The sequence below is a fragment of the Coptis chinensis genome, chromosome 2 (assembly GCF_015680905.1).
Source record: "Coptis chinensis isolate HL-2020 chromosome 2, ASM1568090v1, whole genome shotgun sequence".
In the NCBI taxonomy this organism is placed as follows: Eukaryota; Viridiplantae; Streptophyta; class Magnoliopsida; order Ranunculales; family Ranunculaceae; genus Coptis; species Coptis chinensis.
Window position 1 is genome coordinate 16294714 of NC_141457.1, and position 17221 is coordinate 16311934.

General features: G+C 38.7%; 2 protein-coding genes and 1 long non-coding RNA gene across 3 annotated transcripts; all 3 read left to right on the plus strand.

Moving 5' to 3' along the window:
- The first annotated feature begins 3841 nt into the window (after positions 1-3841).
- Positions 3842-5878, plus strand: LOC147515114 (1-phosphatidylinositol-3-phosphate 5-kinase FAB1A-like). The gene is made up of 3 exons (XM_086594445.1): positions 3842-4345; positions 5342-5495; positions 5698-5878. The coding sequence occupies exons 1-3, from the start codon at positions 4116-4118 to the stop codon at positions 5875-5877; spliced, it is 564 nt and encodes a 187-aa protein (XP_086450571.1). The 5' UTR covers positions 3842-4115; the 3' UTR covers position 5878.
- Positions 5879-5891: 13 nt separating this feature from the next.
- On the plus strand, positions 5892-6378 carry LOC147515115 (uncharacterized). The gene is made up of 2 exons (XR_015213368.1): positions 5892-6030; positions 6186-6378. It is a non-coding gene; the product is annotated as an uncharacterized LOC147515115 (long non-coding RNA).
- A 2493-nt stretch (positions 6379-8871) lies between these two features.
- Positions 8872-9399, plus strand: LOC147515116 (uncharacterized). Its single transcript, XM_086592795.1, has one exon. It carries the CDS (start codon positions 8872-8874, stop codon positions 9397-9399), a length of 528 nt encoding a protein of 175 aa, XP_086448921.1.
- Positions 9400-17221: the final 7822 nt, after the last annotated feature.

Here is a 17221-nt window from a genome sequence, read left to right on the forward strand (position 1 = left end):
TTTCTTTTGCTTTTTTATTTCTTCTTAACCAAGGTAGGTTTTAAGAGAACATCATATTTTGAGATAAGGGCCTCCATCTCTAGTCTTCTGAGTTGATGGCTTTGACTTTTTACCATTGACTTTGACTTTTTTAGCACTTTTCCATAGTAGCTTCTGGTCTTCATAATAAGCGTGATTAAGACTCATTTTGGTGCTAAGATGCAGCTTTTATGATAGGTGGTCTGAAATACTTCATAACATGAAAAAGGCAATAAAAGCCATGAGTTGTCTTTTCGTTAAGCGTAAGAAAGGCTGTAATGCAGCAATATACGGGTAATAAATTGCACATTTGGGAGTTGATCATCTCTCCCCTGACCTCGCTGAATAGGTCATGCGAGAAGTACATGAATGAATTTGTGGCAACCATGCTGGGGGCAGAACATTAGCTTTCACGATCCTAAAGCAGGGGTACTTTTGGCCTTACATGCAAAAGGATACACAAGTTTTTACCCGTAAATGTGAAAAATGTCAGCAATATGCTCCACTTATCTATGCCCCCACGACAAAACTACACCCATTGGCCAGTCCATGGCCATTTGCGTAGTGGGGAACTGACATTGTAGGTACATTGCCACCCGCCCCTGGCAATATCAGATTCTTACTAGTCGAAATGGACTACTTCACCAAGTGGATAGAAGCAGTTCCCCTCATCTTCATTCAAGAGCAGGATATCAAAAAGTTCATTTGGAACAACATTGTCTATAGGTTTGGCATACCCAAGTTCATAATCTCAGATAATGGGCAACAGTTCGCTGGCAGATCTGTAGCCGAGCTCTATGAAGAGTTGCACATCACCCATCTTTTTTCAACCCCAAGGTATCCACAAGGCAATGGCCAAGCTAAGGCCTCAAATAAAGTTATTTTGGATAACCTGAAGCGTAAACTTGATGATGCGAAGGGGTTGTGGGTTGAAAAATTACCTAAGGTCCTATGGGCGTATCAAACTATACCCAGATGATCCATTGGTGAGTCTCCATTTTCACTAACCTACGGAATTGAAGTAGTCATCCCTCCTGAACTAGTAGGCCCCACCCTAAAATTGGACGTCGTGCACACACTAGACAATGAAGAGCTATTATGCAAAGAAATAGATCTCTTAGATGAAAAGCGGGAAGGCGCTGCATTGCGTTTGGTTGCCAACCAACAGAGTTTGAAGAGATCATACGACAAGAAAGTCCGAACTCGGGCATTCAAATCTGGAGATTTGGTCCTTTGTGAGATCCTGGAGCATAACGGCAAGCTTGGTCCCAACTGGGAGGGACCCTACATCATTGACAAGGTCGGACGAACTGGCTTTTACTACTTACACACCATTGATGGAGAATTTCTTGTCAAACCATGGAATGCAGAGTACCTCCGCAAGTACTTTCAGTAAATTGTGATTTCATGCTTTCTTTTGCGTAATTTATTCTCTCCTATTATCAATAAAGTTCCTCACTTTGCAATCGAATCTCTTCCTTGCATTAGCTCTTTATTTTTTATCCGCAATGGACTACGCCTTTAAGGAATTCGATACTCATTATCTGTTCAAGTGTATTATATGCCAATTTGCTTTTGAACAAGAGATACTGTGTTTGGGGACGCCGAACTATATGCCAGTTCCCTTTTTCCCTATAAAGAATGAATTGTATGCCAGTTCTTTAAGAATGAGATAATCCTCAATGAGTTAAGCCTTAAGGGAATCTAACCACACTAACTGTTCAGTAAACTGTATGCTAGTTTGACAAGGAACCAGAGGTAGTGTTCTTAGGAATTGATAATCTTAAAAACAATAGTTTATTCGTACTTAACAAATTAAACTTAGACATAAGTAAAAGCATGAATTTACTAGAAGATCAAAGTTCTACTCTCGTTTATCATGTAATATGTGGAGTAGAGAATTCGTTCCACTCCTAATTGTTTAGACGTTAAGTTTCATTAGTTTAATCAATTCTACAAAATCAATGAGAGTAATGGATTGAAATTATACTAATATGATGAAAATAACTAATTGAGATGTTCTAATTTATACTACGGTAATTTAACGAGAATATGTGAATATGGAGAAGGAATTAGGGGGATTTGATTCCACCTTGGTTTATTCCTAATAACACTACACCATAACAGGCTATTTGCAACACACACTTTTTTTGCTTTGCAACACTATTTTAGCGTTGGTAAGTTGCCTATGCTATATAAGCGTTGGGAATGTTGATAAGTGTTGCTTTAATTCAGAGGAATTTCAAGAATTAATTTCTAACGCTTTCAAATTAGAGCAAACCGTAGGGTAAGTGTTAGAAACTTGAAATTTTGGGCGAAAGAGGGAAACAAAAAATCACGCTTATTATTTTGTCGAAACATAAAACATAACCTCTCTTCTCTCCTCTCCCTCTGGTCTGAAAATGCCTTAGCTAAACTGCGTCTTTGCCAAATTCCAACTGTATCTAGAGAAATCAAAGAGGTAAGAGTGGAGCAAGTATCAAGCAATGAATTTGTTCCTCGTGAAGGGATTCTCCTCACTATTCATGAAAAATCTAGTGACAAGGAGTCGGACAAGGTTATGGTCCATGTGGGAATGGGGAAATCAAACAATTGCAGCCAATCGAATTCATTTCATCATGTGGAAAAAGATGGTGCTGGATCTCAATCTGGGGAAGAAGGAAGCTCATGGACTGTTACTGTATATAGGTCATTTTCTTCGTATCATATAACTGTGCCTTCACCACTTAGTGGCCTGCCTGAGTTCTCTCACCTTGGTTAGGGACACTGGTTTACATTGAGGGACTTAAAGCTTGCAACCAGTCAGTTTTCGAAGGAAAATGTCCTTGGGGAGGGTGGATATGGAGTTGTTTACCGTGGTAATTTGATCAATGGGACTCCAGTGGCAATTAAGAAGCTCCTCAACAATCTGTAAGTTGACAAATGGTTCTTTTTCAAATTGTGTTATATTTGTACATCTTTTTTCTTGTCTAAAGATGTATTGCTCGTTTTTTTTAAAGAGACCAAGCAGAGAAGGAGTTCAGAGTTGAAGTTGAAGCTATTGGTCATGTGCGTCATAAAAACTTAGTTCGACTTCTAGGCTACTGTGTTGAAGGAACTCACAGGTCAGTGTCTACTCGTAACTCCTCCTACAATTTCTCAGCCTTTACCAATATCATGTAGAGTTATTCGCACAAAATTCTAATATGCTGCAAGCTTCTTCTGATTTCTATAAAAGTTTCAAGTTATCTTAGATACTGCTTATAATATGCTAATAGCCAATGCACCAACAAATTTTAGAAATAAGAACATCCATTTAAAGAATGCCTATAGATGTTCATCGTAATTTTATTTAGTGCATTCATAGTTAGCCCGTTATATTCATAAAATGTGAACTTCTTGAGATCCAAGATGAATCACTAGATTCCTAATTTCATTAGTAGTTCACTTCTTTTAGTTTACCTCCCCCCTCCCCGTTTGTTATACTGCTTGTTTGATTGGGTATAGTGGAAGAAGTGTGTGCTTGCAATTCTGTTTCACTTATAGGTTTTGTTTTGATTTCGTATGTTGTATTGTTGCCACAACATTACTTGGAGGATGGAAAAGTTGCCACATGAATTGTTGAAGGCTAGGATCACTTGTTCACTTTTTTGCTCATAATACTAAGGAGTTTGGAAAGACAGTGTCTACTAACTAGTTTCAGGTAAATTTTTATGTGCATTGATGTGTTTGTTTTGTTGATAACTTGCAATGAGTTTCCTATTTATAGCATTTTCCTATGGAAAAATATTAGTTGTTAAGTGTCTATACTCTATATACATTGTTGTTTCATGTTTTCAGATCTCTATCTTCAAACAGTTCCCTTGTTGGCACACTCATAGTGCTTCTATGAATGCCATTGGAGTCTTACAATGTTTTCTTCTGTTGAGTTCTATGAAGCTCCATACCGCAATGTTGCGGAGGTCACTTTTAGACACCTCAGGCTTTTGCTGTTGCTGAAGTGCAATTTTACAAGCAACTTTATTACCTTGAGATATATATTATTATGTTCCTAAAGTAGTTTTGGCATTGGGGAATACCGTAGCAGGGATCGCTCAAGCAAGGAGCATAGGAAGGTAATGAAAAATGTGGTCGTTGGGCATTTTAGGGCTTTGGTAACTCAGCTGTTACAGGTTGAAGAATTGCCTATTAGCGAGGAAGATGATCAGGAGAATTGGTTAGATATAATTACGTTGTTGTCTTGGGAAGCTGCTACTCTCCTTAAGCCGGATACAAGCAAGGGAGCGGGTATGGATCCTGGTGGTTATGTGAAAATCAAATGCTTGGCTTGTGGTCGCCCAAGTGAGAGGTAACTTTTCTTACTGCATATATAATTTAACTTAAGTGCAGTCTCAATGATGTGTAGTTGTGCACCGTACTTAGCTTGTCTATTTGTTGGTTATGACTCCTAAGTGTAGGACAAATGGTCGCTGGGTCCCTGTCCTGTTATAGCATTTGAGGAAAATATAGTAGGAGGCCAAGAGTTGTATCCAAGAGAAATATTGAAGAGAACTAACTTTTAGTTTACTTATTATCCAATACATCATTTATTGTCCTTGTGGATGTTGACCAACAAAAACTTAAAAAGAAATGATACTTAAAATAATATGAATTCCTTTAAACAATTTATCTTCGACCTCTTGAAATTGAAAATTTTGACAGTGAAAATTTTGTTTGTTTTCAATGATGAAAATATTGGTAAACTCGTGAAACTATTTTTTGGTGATTTCTATGAATGATAAAAGGCACATAATAGGATCACTTTTTAAGGCCTAGCGCCATTGGTTGAACCGCCTTTTATGAATTCTTTTCAGCACGTGTTTATTGTTTATACATGATTCTTTTGTTTTGTTATTAGTTTGGATTCCTGATTGGCAAGACCTTTTTTTTTAGGTTTCCTTGTTTTTCTTGGTTATAATCTAGGACGTTTTATCATTGTTACAAATAAAGCCGTTACCTCCCATTATAATCAGATTTGGTATTATGATTTGAGAATCAAGAAGGAAGTCTCCTCTTTCAGGGTGATGTTATGATAACTACTCTATGTTGATAATATTTATTAGTTAGTTAAGTGTTTTTTATTCTGTTCCTGCTCCTGGGAGAGACTTACATTAGGGACATTCCGACATTATTGAAAGTTGTCTACGTTTTATCAACCTTACTGAAATTTTTTTTCCCTTGATTTACGTCCGTTGCTTATCTAAATGTGAATCATTTGAAACAATGATATGAAAATATATTGTTACCCTTTTCATATTTGAGTTTTTCTTCATCTGATGAACCTTTTGATCTCTTGTTTCTTTAGTATTGTGGTAAAAGGGGTTGTCTGTAAGAAGAATGTGGCCCATCGACGAATGACCTCAAAAATAGAAAAACCCCGTTTCCTAGTTCTTGGTGGAGCTCTTGAATATCAGCGGGTTACTAATCACCTATCAAGTTTTGATACTCTGTTGCAGCAGGTTTTTCTCATTATCTTTTGCTTCCCTTTTTCTTTTTCCTGATTAAAAGTGCTATTAGGTTTAAAGAAAATACCCTATGGTGCTTCCGCCGAATTTTGTTTTTCTTGTTTGATTAATTACTGCAACATCCTCATTGAATCATCTAATAAGTTGGGTTGTTTCATACTTTTTGGGCTCTCAAGGTTTTTACATCTTTATTCAGGAAATGGACCACTTGAAAATGGCTATTGCAAATATTAACTCTCATCACCCTAATGTCCTCTTGGTAGAAAAATCAGTTTCGCGTTTTGCCCAAGACTACCTCCTTGCAAAAGATATATCACTCGTTCTTAATATTAAGAAGCCTCTTTTAGAGAGAATTGTGGGGTGCACAAGTGCATAGATTGTTCCTTCTATTGATTATCTCTTATCTCAGAAGCTAGGGTATTGTGACACATTCCATGTGGAAAAGTTTCTTGAAGAGCATGGCAAGTATGGTCTCATGTACTGCAGGCAGTGCTTCCGAAGCAATGCCAAGAAAATTGGCTTTATCAAGGTATGTTTTTAGTTGACACTAATGGGTTTTAGTCTTTTAGATCAAAAGAAAGAAAGTGGATTATTAAATTAGGGACATGATTTCCTTTCTCTCCAAGACTATTGAATTAATAAGATGCATATGATGATTTGTTGCTATTGTCTACACTTTTTCAGTATCGCTAAAGGGTGGAGTCGGCGTGCTGTGCTGGTGGAGATTGTTGTGATGAAGACATGTTTTTTTTGTGGGGAATTAGGACCTTAATAGACGATAAAAAGTTTGATTTCAGTTGATTCAGTATGTTTAAATCTGTTGGAGCAAGATATATATGACAATCAGTTGTACTGAATATTCTCAGTAATTCTAGTTTATCATGATTACTGTTCCCATCTTTATTTTCTATTACTTGATGTTTCTTCTGGTGTATCTTGATTTGAATGTTTGCTAGGAATCAGATGGGATTTCTCTGGGTTCATCTGCTAATACTTATTGGCCCTTTGATTCAGCGAGTGATATAGGTGTAGTAGATTTGTCTTAACCTATGGCTAGCTCCATGAACCGATAGTCCCTCAGCCTTGCCTCTTTGGCTCCAGCAGATATTTATAGTTATGCTGACACAATGTTAGTGTTCTCTCACCTTGGTTGGGGCAGGTTTAGCTGGCTGCTACAAAATGAGATTTTTTTTTTATTATTATTTGCAACCCATCAGCAATGGTTCATAGCCGTTACAAATTTAAAAACGTTGCTAAAATTTTGTACCAAACAAACATAAACAAACGTTACAAATAATATTTGCAACACTTAAAAACCGTTGGAAATTTCTGTTTGCAACAGTTAATTAGCGTTGGAAATTTCAGTTTGCATCAGTTAATAACCGTTGGAAATTTCTGTTTGCAATGCTTATTAACCATTGCAAAAATTTCCAACACTTTACCCACGCCATATTTGCAAAGCTTAAAAAGCGTTGCGAAAATTATTAGCAACGCTTTTTTGCCGTTGCAAATAGCCTGTTATGGTGTAGTGTATGCTAGTGTAGATTATTGCAATCCTAACCAATGAAGATTAAGTATTTAATCCCTAACTATTCATGGCATCTCTAACCAAATAATAGAAAGCATGAGAGGAAGTTTAACCCATTCTCATGGTGAATAAACTAACCTCTAGAGTGAAACTTTTGAACAAGCAATAAATCTAAACTAACACATCAAGTCTTCATCAAAGCTTTATCAAACCCCTCTAATGGAGGTTTAGCTCAGATTCATCAGACTATCATTCATAGAAGAATAAAAAGAAGACATTATTTGAAAGAATATAAATTGGCTTTATTAATCTAATGGAAGAGATTCTTAGAATTCAAAACTATATTAAAAACTAAGTACTGAATAATTAACTAAGTCTAATCTAGATATATAACTAAGTGTTTGGCCTTAGTCCTCTTTACATAGGAGAGGGCTAGGTCTACAAATTCGTGCATGGGCTTTGGAGCCATGTTTTGGGTCATTAAATCAAGCCCAAAACCTAATTACTTAAGTCCAAAAATGGTTTCTCTGTTAGAAATTACTGCAATAGTCTTTTCGTCCACTTTTACTCCTCTGATTAGATCAAGGCCTAGACCATTAGAAATATCGTTCCGATCCGGTCGTTTTAACATATGGTAGGCCCGATTCCGAGGTCTGAGTCCAAAGATACGACCTGTGGAAGTTCTGTGACTTTTATGCGTTATTTCTGCCCACATTGACTTTGACTTTTCAGCTTTGACTAGGCTTTAACAAGAGTTTTTCTCCTTGAAACTTGGGCTTTAACCATAGAACATCTTAGCAACCAACATTTGCTCCTTTGTCTTGCAAAAGGGAAATATTTCTTCACATATTTGACTCCAATGCCTGAAATACACAAAATCACATAAACAGAGGATTTGCGGCTCGATGCCCGCGTATGGCAAAGTATTTGGTGGTTTTGCACAAAAGGTCCGCAAAGTTTGGAAAGATCAAATTCATGCACTTGGGTTGCGGTGAGAACTGACACGTAGACGCATTGGCGTATATGGCTGCGGCAATCCCAAGATCCGAGGAAAGAATGATAAAAGTAGGGAAGTTAGAGAAACCGAGTACCGAGGAGTCGGAAAGGGTATTCCAAACCGCGGAAATGGAAGGGGGATGGATGGACCCTATCAAGCACTTTTTATTCAGAAGAGAATTGACTGAGAAGAAAGAGAGACGCAGGTGGGAATAGACTTCCCAGAGATACACCTTGCTAAGCGGAGACTTATACTAAAATAATTTCAATGGGCCGTTACTAAAGTTTCTCAAGCTAAGGTTGGCACAAGAGGTATTGGCAGAACTGCATAGGGGAGATTGTGGGAGCCATTTAGCGGAAAGAACCACAATACACCAGCTGTTTACTCAGGGGTATTTTTGGCTCCATATGAAAAGGGACGCGGTAGAGTTTGCTAAGAAGTGCGAAAAATGTCAGAGGTTCTCTCAGTTGATATTCGCACCCGCCGAACCACTGCATAACGTGTCAAGTCCATGGCCATTCGCCATGTAGGCTATGGATATAGTAGGGCCGCTGCCCATGGTAGGTGGCAATAGGAGATTCATGTTAGTGGCCACCGATTACTTCACCAAGTGGATAAAGGTCGTGCCATTGCAACAGGTGAAAAAGGAGCAGGTGATTAAATTCTTGTGGGAAAATATCATATGTAGGTTTGGGCTGCCACATTCTATCATAGTGGACAATGGAACATAGTTCACCGGGTCAAAGGTGCTAGCTTTCTTGCAAGCATACAAGGTGAAATAGGGATTCTCTGCCTTGTACAATCCAGAGGGCAACAAATAGGTTGAGTCATCTAACAAGACCATAATGAACAATCTTAAGAGAAAGTTGGAAGACAGGACAGGGGCATGGGCCGATGAGCTGAATCACGTCCTCTGGGCATACCGAACTACACTGTGGACATCCACCAGAGAAACTCCTTTCTCTTTAGCTTACGGCATAGAGGCAGTGATTCCGTCGGAGATGGGGACATCCACAACTCGCACTAAGGCTGTGAAAGAGAGTGTGAACTGGGGCATACTGTCAAGGGATTTGAATTTGGCAGAGGAGAGAAGAGACACCGCGTGTATCAGGTTGGAAGAGTATCACAGGCGCTTGCAAAGACAATATAACAAGAGAGTAAAGTCGCGGCAATTCCAATTGGGAGATTCCGTGCTCTGTAGAGTGACTCTTAGCACCAGAAGAGAGTATGACAGAAAGTTGGGTACAAATTGGGAAGGGCCATATACAGTGGTGGATACAGTAGGGGATGGCACTTACAAGCTACAAACGTTGGGAGGAAAATTGATAGAGAGGCCTTGGAATGTGAGAATGTTGAAAAAGTTTTACGCTTAAATGTAATACAGGTCTAATGCAAGAGACTTGAGCTATTTGCAAATATATAATACAACGACACTTTTGAGAGAGTAATACCGCGAGTAATTAAAGACTTCACGACTAACTAAAGACAGGGGGGGCGAGCCCTTCACAGACATAAGGTCCAAATCAAACCTAGGGACAAAACAAGTTGTCCACCCAGTAGGCTACACTACCGATCGTAGACATCGGGAGGGGGGGGGGGGGGGATGAGCCCTTTGTGGACATGAGGTCCAAATCAAACTTGGGGACAAGATGAGTCCCAAAGGGCTTCACAGCCAACTAGAGATAGTGGCGGGGCGAGCCCTTCGTGGATGTGATGTCCAAATCAAACATAGAGAGGTCCCCGGAGCTTAAAGACAGGGTAGAGTCCACACAAGGAGAATGATAAAGAGATAGGGCAATGCATCAAAATGATAAGGCAAAGAGCTTCATAGATCTAGCAATCTAGAGAAATATCTAAGTTATAAGGGCATAGAGTAGGTATCAAATGCCAATGCAAGTAAATGCAATACAACAACCCAGTTTAAAAGAGCAAACAACACATATTGAAGCTGTACAGATAGATTTTACCTCACATCATAGAGACAATCTTGGAATAAATGAGGATAAATTAAAGGAGCAAATAAATAACATATCTCATAGAGTTAAACAAAGTATCGAGAAATAGAGTATCAAACAAAAATTACATAGAGCTAAACAAGGAAATATAATGCTACACTCAGACAGTTTCATTAATAACTGCATCTGCATCCTCCTCGATAGCGGCGTCAATGGCCACTGCGACCTTTTCAGCAGTAGCTTCGGAGACCAGGAAATCAATGATAGGTACGGGAGCAGTCGGGATCAGAGCAACTGTGGAATCTTCAACTGGGACAGGCTTCTCTGGAAGAAGACTCCCCTCTTGGGTAAGGCGGGCGTGTTCTTCCTTGATCTTTTTGGCCACCCGTTTGTTAGCTAAGATCTTGAAGCACTCCTGAAGTTTGTCCATATCCGCTTGGTGCTGTTGAAAGAGGTCCGTGGTGTTAGCCTGATGTTGTTGAGTGAGGGCTTCCGCCGCCTCTTTGTGCTACTGGAGGAGAACTTAACGCTGATTACTCAAGTAGCCGTTGACTCCATCCATATACGTTTGATAGGTAGCCTCAGCAGTCTTGAGCTCATCTTGTGCCTTAAGCTTAGCCAGTTCTACGGCCTCTAACTCCTGTTGGAGATGAGAGCATGTCTCCTTCAGTTCTTCAAGGCGGGGGACCTCCTTTTCTAGTGACTCCACCTTGGACTTAGCTCCAAATAGTCTCCAAATCATATAGGAGATGTCCAGGCTTACCTAAAATTAAGAAGAGGATTAAGGCAACAAAGAGTAGACAAAAGTAAATGTAAAATCAAGGATGATGACTACCTTCTCCCAGTTGGTATAGAGTGAGGTCCTGTGTTGATCAAACGAGCCCCTTTCCGCATAAGCTATATCTTTGGGAAGGTGGGAGCCGTAGAACAGAGTAGAGGCCACCGTAGGGTTCTCCAAGACCAAGTCGCCAATGTTGACAATGCGGCTGTGGACTTTGAAGGTAGGGCAGAAAGCAGCGGGAGCGTCAGCAGATCCCGTATCAGATGTATTCGCCAGCCCGACGGGTAGAGTGTGTGGTAGGGGCAAGGGCGGTGGAGTCAGGAACAGTGTAGGTGGAAGTGGGCTCCACGAACACAGAAGGCCGCAGTTGTTTTAGTGGTGGCTCAATCAGAGGAGCGATAGTGGTGGAAAGAGGGACTTCAGTCACATTGTCATCATCAGAGTCACTGTCAAACAACTTCCTCTTTGAGATATCCATGTCAAAATGTGGAGAGTCCGCAGATGGGGAGTGAGGGTGATAAGCACCCAAAAGTGTATTATGAAACCCCATTGAGACATATAAATTTGGTTAATTATGTGTTTAATAATCATGAAATAAATATGTTTTCATACTGTTGCAGGTATTTGCAGTAAACATGGAAATATTGGTTAAACCTGCGATAAAGCACGAGGAACGGCATATATATGAATTCTTCCAAATCCACACAGAAGCATCAAACTTCCAAAGCTCCTACCTCTCGAACCAGGACTCCAAATGCGACAAGAGAGCTGCTCAGACGATCAGGGCGATGAATTCTACGCATAGGCGGGAAGTTGTAAAACTGCCCAAAATACCGGACCGCCACTGGACTGCATATAGACCCACTATGCGGGGCCACAAGATTGGATGAGTCATCAATCATGGAGCATGTCAAGACAAAAATAACAAATTATTGGTGCAAAGTTGACACCTTGCATGTAATAAATTAGATTAGGTGTTAATAGTGAAAAAAAGGCAAGGTGTCACTTTGTTTTAATGTGGTGGATAAAAATGAATTAATGTTGTTTGATGATTCACGTGGGAGGAAATAAGATTTCTCTGAAATGGAGAAGAAATTAGACAAGGGTGGGGGACACTCCATTTACTCCCTTGACTTATTTTCCTCACATGGCATTATTTTAGTTCCTTAGTGAAAAAAATCATAAGTTAGTTTTTAGTTTTTATTAGAAAGCTTGTAATAGTTTTAATGGAGGAAACACTTGTTTTCTTCTAGAAAATAAATAGAAGTGAGTTTGATTGTTTAGCTTTCCCCTCTCTCTCTCTCTCTCTTTTGTGTTTTTTTTTAGTTTATAAATCCTTGTCCCAAGGATCATGAGCTAACTTCCCTTTTGGGGAGTTAATCCAACTCATGTGAGGGTAAATCAATTTTTGTTGGTTTGGTAGGTTGTTAGGAAGAACAACTAGCTCTACACCCTATCCCAAAATGATAGTTGGTGTAGTGTCTAGTTAGGAATCAAAGCAATGAGCTTAGAGATAAGTCATTGCTTAGTTCCACTTGCTAGCATGTGTGAGCTCTTAAGTGAGACATACATGCTAGGGATCAAATCTTTTCTTCCATTAGGGGCTTGTCTATGAGTCTAGGAAGGATCAAATAACCTTTTTCAAATCAACATCTAATGATAGTTTCACATGAGGAGGATTAACTCTCCACCTTTTCTTTCAAATCTCTATTTTGGTATTAAGTGCATATTTTCAAACTTTAATGTCTTTCTTAATGTTTGTGTAGGAAGGAAATTCTAGCTTTAATATTATAACCTTACTCCTTAGTTCCCTTAATTGTAACATCCAATTTGTAGTTGTTCTAAACTTTAGGTTAGTTCGAATCCTTATTCAAACTCTACGAAATGAAGATCGTGAGTAAGGAACCTTGAGTGCTTTTGCATCAATTTAGAGAGTTCAAACCTCTAAGTAGTGTTAAATAAGCATATATCAAATGGCGCCGCTGCTGTTCTAAAGCCATAGAACTTGTGCTACAGATCGGAAGTTGCATCAAGGGGGAACCCCCATTCTCTTCCTTCATTTCCTTTTCATTCGTTTACATTTTTTTTTTGTTAAAATTCGTATTTTTCCATCGAAATAGACCTGTAATCTCACAAATTTTTCGTTCCACCTCCAGGTACCAAAAGTTAGGATTGGGAAACAACATTTCAGGCGATTATAAGAGTGCTATAAAAAGTTGAAATCATTCTGAATTAACTGACACGCGTGCGCCTGTATCGAGTCGCGCGCGCAGGTGTGACCCGCGTCCGTGAGTCATTTTTCTTGTTTGCTGCTCCTGTTCAACCACCAGCATCTCCTGATCAACCTTGATCCATTTCGAGGCCTAAATATCTGGCCCTGTACCTGAAAAATTCGATAATCCTTTGGGATTAATCACGTCGACGAATTGAAACGTTTGTTTCAGTTCAAGGGCGAAAACGCGGGACGCTACAGGTTCCAAATTTTCAGTATTATTGTAATTTTTTTTATTATGTTTTTTTGCATGTATGCCATGTATATAGTATTAGGAAAACTTTATGGATTATTATTTAAGTTTTAGCCTCGAATTATGCATGAATCAAGTTCGTATACCGGTAAATATTTATATACGATTACTCGGACATGAATTGCATATTAATGTATATTTACATATTAATGGTACTGTTTTGCATGGGTATATGTCTTTCTACGTATAAATGTTTCTTGTTACATGTTTAACATTTCTCTACGTCTACGTACATGGTATTGTCTAATAAGTCGATTTTGTCAAGAAAGAGGAGAACATTCCAACGAGGGTTAAAATCTGAATTGGGTAAGTTGTTTCTAAACCCTACAGGGTAAAGCTGCTCTCTATAGGACATTCGCAATCTCAATGAGTATTGTCAAAATCGATTTATTATGCAATACAAGAGTCGTATTTTAGTTTAGGTATAATACTTTGCATGTTTAGTTTTGTCGTTATTTATCTGGCATTATGTATACTATATCCATGCTTATGTATTTAGATAACGCATGAGTGATTCAAATTTGCTCATTCTTTGTTGATATCGTTTACGTAATATCGATTTACAAATTAGCGTACATATACGTATTACTGATGTATATTTGCCTGTACGTATGGAAATATTTATCGATGACACAAGCTTGCTGATAAGAGCCCAAAACTGTAGTTTTAACCCCTTAACCATCATACTTTTAGACCAATTATGTGAGTAATAATTAAGAGTTAATACTGATTACGTGTTTTTATGCATTTCAGGCTTTAAAGTCCATTATGTGCAGAAATGTGCCACTTTAGCGAGATAAAGGAGCAAAGGTTGGTTGCTAAGTAGTTCTGTGATTAAAGGTCAAGATTCAAGAAGACAAAGCCTTTCTAAAGCCTGGTCAAAAGCTGAAAAGTCGACGCGAAAGCGAAACAAAGACACAAAAGTCGATTAGAGAACTTCAAGACAGTATCTTTGGACTCAGACCTCAGAATTGGGCCTACCTTATGTCAAAACGACCGGCTCGGAAAGAGCTTTCCAATAGTCTAAGCCATGACCCAATCAGAGGAGCAGAAGTGGACGAAAAGTCTATTGAAGCCAACTGCAGCTGAAGAGGCCTTTCTGGACTGAAAGAATTGGGTTTTGGGCCTGATTCTGTGGCCAAAAACATGGCTCCAAGCCCATGCACGAATTTTGGATCTGAAAGTATAAAAACAAAAGCTTGACTCTTTGTTAATGGTAGTTAGTTAGACCTAAAACAATATAGATAATTCTAGATCTAGTTTAATTAATTAAATTAAGTTTTAGTTCCATTTTCAATTCTTGTTTTAGATTAAGTCTTTGAATCATTGTTCTTGATTGATTAGATAAATAAAATAGTTATTTTATCAATTTCGAATTGTGTTATTTCAATCTATTAGATCTAGTTTTAATTATTGTTGGTTACTATTTCTTAGTTGTTAATTAGAATTTAATTATCGTTTAGTTTAGATTAGTAAATTTCGAATCTTTGATAATATGTTTAGTTTAGATTCATATGGGAATGATTGCGGGAATGATTCAAGGCTAAAACCTCCATTAGAGGGGTTGATGAAACCTTGATGAAAACTTAGTGGTATAGTGTAGAAGCATTGTAGAATCTATTCCAATCTAGAAGGTCGTGATTAAGCCATGAGAATAGGTGGACAACCTCACATGCTAGTTAGTATTCGGTAGAAATGCCATGAACACTAGGGATTAGAACTTCGATTCTTGCCGTAAGAACGTGAGAAATCGAGATACAAGAATCTATACTAGGTTATTAAGTTGGATTCGAGGTGGATTCAATTCCCCTCTAATCCTTTATCTAGATTCAAAAACAATCGGATTTCCATAGCATTCGTAGTTAAATTCAAATAATCAATTTCATATTGTATCGTAGTATAACACCCTTCGTAAAGCTCTCATTAGACTTAAGACCGACTAATTAGATTAGAAAACATTCCATGCTAGAGAACTAGGAGTGGAACGAATTTGTTACTCCACTCTATTTCGATAGAATTGAGAGTAGAAACTTTGATAAGCAATCTAGCATCGTAAGATAGTTTGTAGTTTTACTTTCGTATAGAGTTTCATCGCTTTATTTCGTAGGTAAAATTATTTCATTTTATGTTTATCAAATGGCGCCGCTGCCATCTTAGTTGCACTTTAGCATTGTTTTCATAGTAGAATTAGTCATTTTTAAGTCCCATTAAACCCACCCACCCTTGTTTGATTCATACTATGGTTATCCGTTTCAGCGTTGAAAAATTCCGCAAAAAATTACACTGAGCGCGACCGCACCTATAAGGAGCGCACCTACGCCCTATAGCCTGGAACACGAGCGCGACCCACGCTAACTTATCGGAACACGAGGCTGACGATCGCCTATCTTGGCGCACCTACGCCTAAGCAAAATATTCGGTTTCTACAGTGCCGTTTTGAACCGATTTTTAAGTTTTTCGGTGTTCTAACTTGTTAATTACAATCGAACACGCGTAAACAAGACGCTATTCATAAGCGAAGCAAGGACGCTACCAGGTATTCCTTTCTTCCATACCTCGCATCTCCAGTTAGAGGTTCATACTAATATATCAAGATTGTTTTGATTGTTGTCGTGTTTAGACTTAGACTTGCATGAGATTAAGGTCTGGTCGGAGAAAAACACCGAACCTAATTAACCGTCAACGTCAACAAACAAATCTATCGAGTATACCAATCACTACACCTCTAACTACTATCCCACCAACCCACACGACCTGATGGTTGAAGAAAGAGAGACTCCTCTCTCCGACTTTTTTACAAAGCCTTGGCGATAGTCCTAAATCTTGCATCGTTCTAGCGGACCGATTGGGGGATTTTCGAATTCCCCCAAACATATTTAATTTGTTACCCGTTTTTCATGGTTTAGACCATGAAAAACCTTATCAGCACATGCGTAGGATTGAACAAGTCCTTACAACATTCCACCATCCTACGGTTGGTGCGGAACAAATTAAATTGAGGGTATTCCCTTTCACCTTAGCTGATAAAGGCGTCTTGGTTAACTGCCCAAGCGCTAAATTAATGGACTCGTGGGCCAAACTTGTTCAATTGTTTATGGAACATTTTTACCCACCCCTTAAGGCGGATGAAATGCTTTCCAAGATTCACTTCTTTCGACATAATCTTCATGAATCATTTTCGAGGCTTGGAATCGTTTCACCGATCTCCTTATAGAGTGTCCACACCATCACTAGCAAAAGACACGTTAGTTAGTGCCTTTTCAAAGGACTTCTACACCACCATAAAGAAGTCCTAGACATAATGAATGGGGATAGTTTCCTAAGTAAAGGAGCCTCAGAGGCATATAAATTTTTGGAAGATCAGACTAAGCGTAATAATAATTGGGGGGGTAGTGAAGATTACTCCCGCTCCGCTAGTTCTTCTTCAACAGTTAAGGCTACCAGTATGTTTGAGGTTAAATCAGATCCTGAGCTTAAAACTCTAATTGAATCCCTCACAGAAAAGGTAGAGGCCATTTCTGTACAACAAAAGCCTATCCCCGTAATGAATGTAAATTCAAATCCATGTAGTTTCTATTGGAGTCCTGAGCATCCCGACTCCCACTGTCCTATAACCTATGAACATTCTTGTTCCATTAATAGTGAACCTAACACCCCTTGGAGACAAAATCCCAACTTCGGTTGGAGAAATAACCAACAAGTCACACCTACAGGGTACAATAATCAATATGTTAGGACAACGCACAGTTATAACCAAGCTCCACCACAACAAGGACAGGATCAGGGTAATTATAATAATTATAACAACCAAGTGCAACCTCGACAAAGTCAAGCACAAGGTCAATGTAGTTATAATAATTATAATGCTAATAGAGGTATCGTTCGTAAATAATAACTATCACAATCCATCCCCATAAATAATCAACGCGAGATA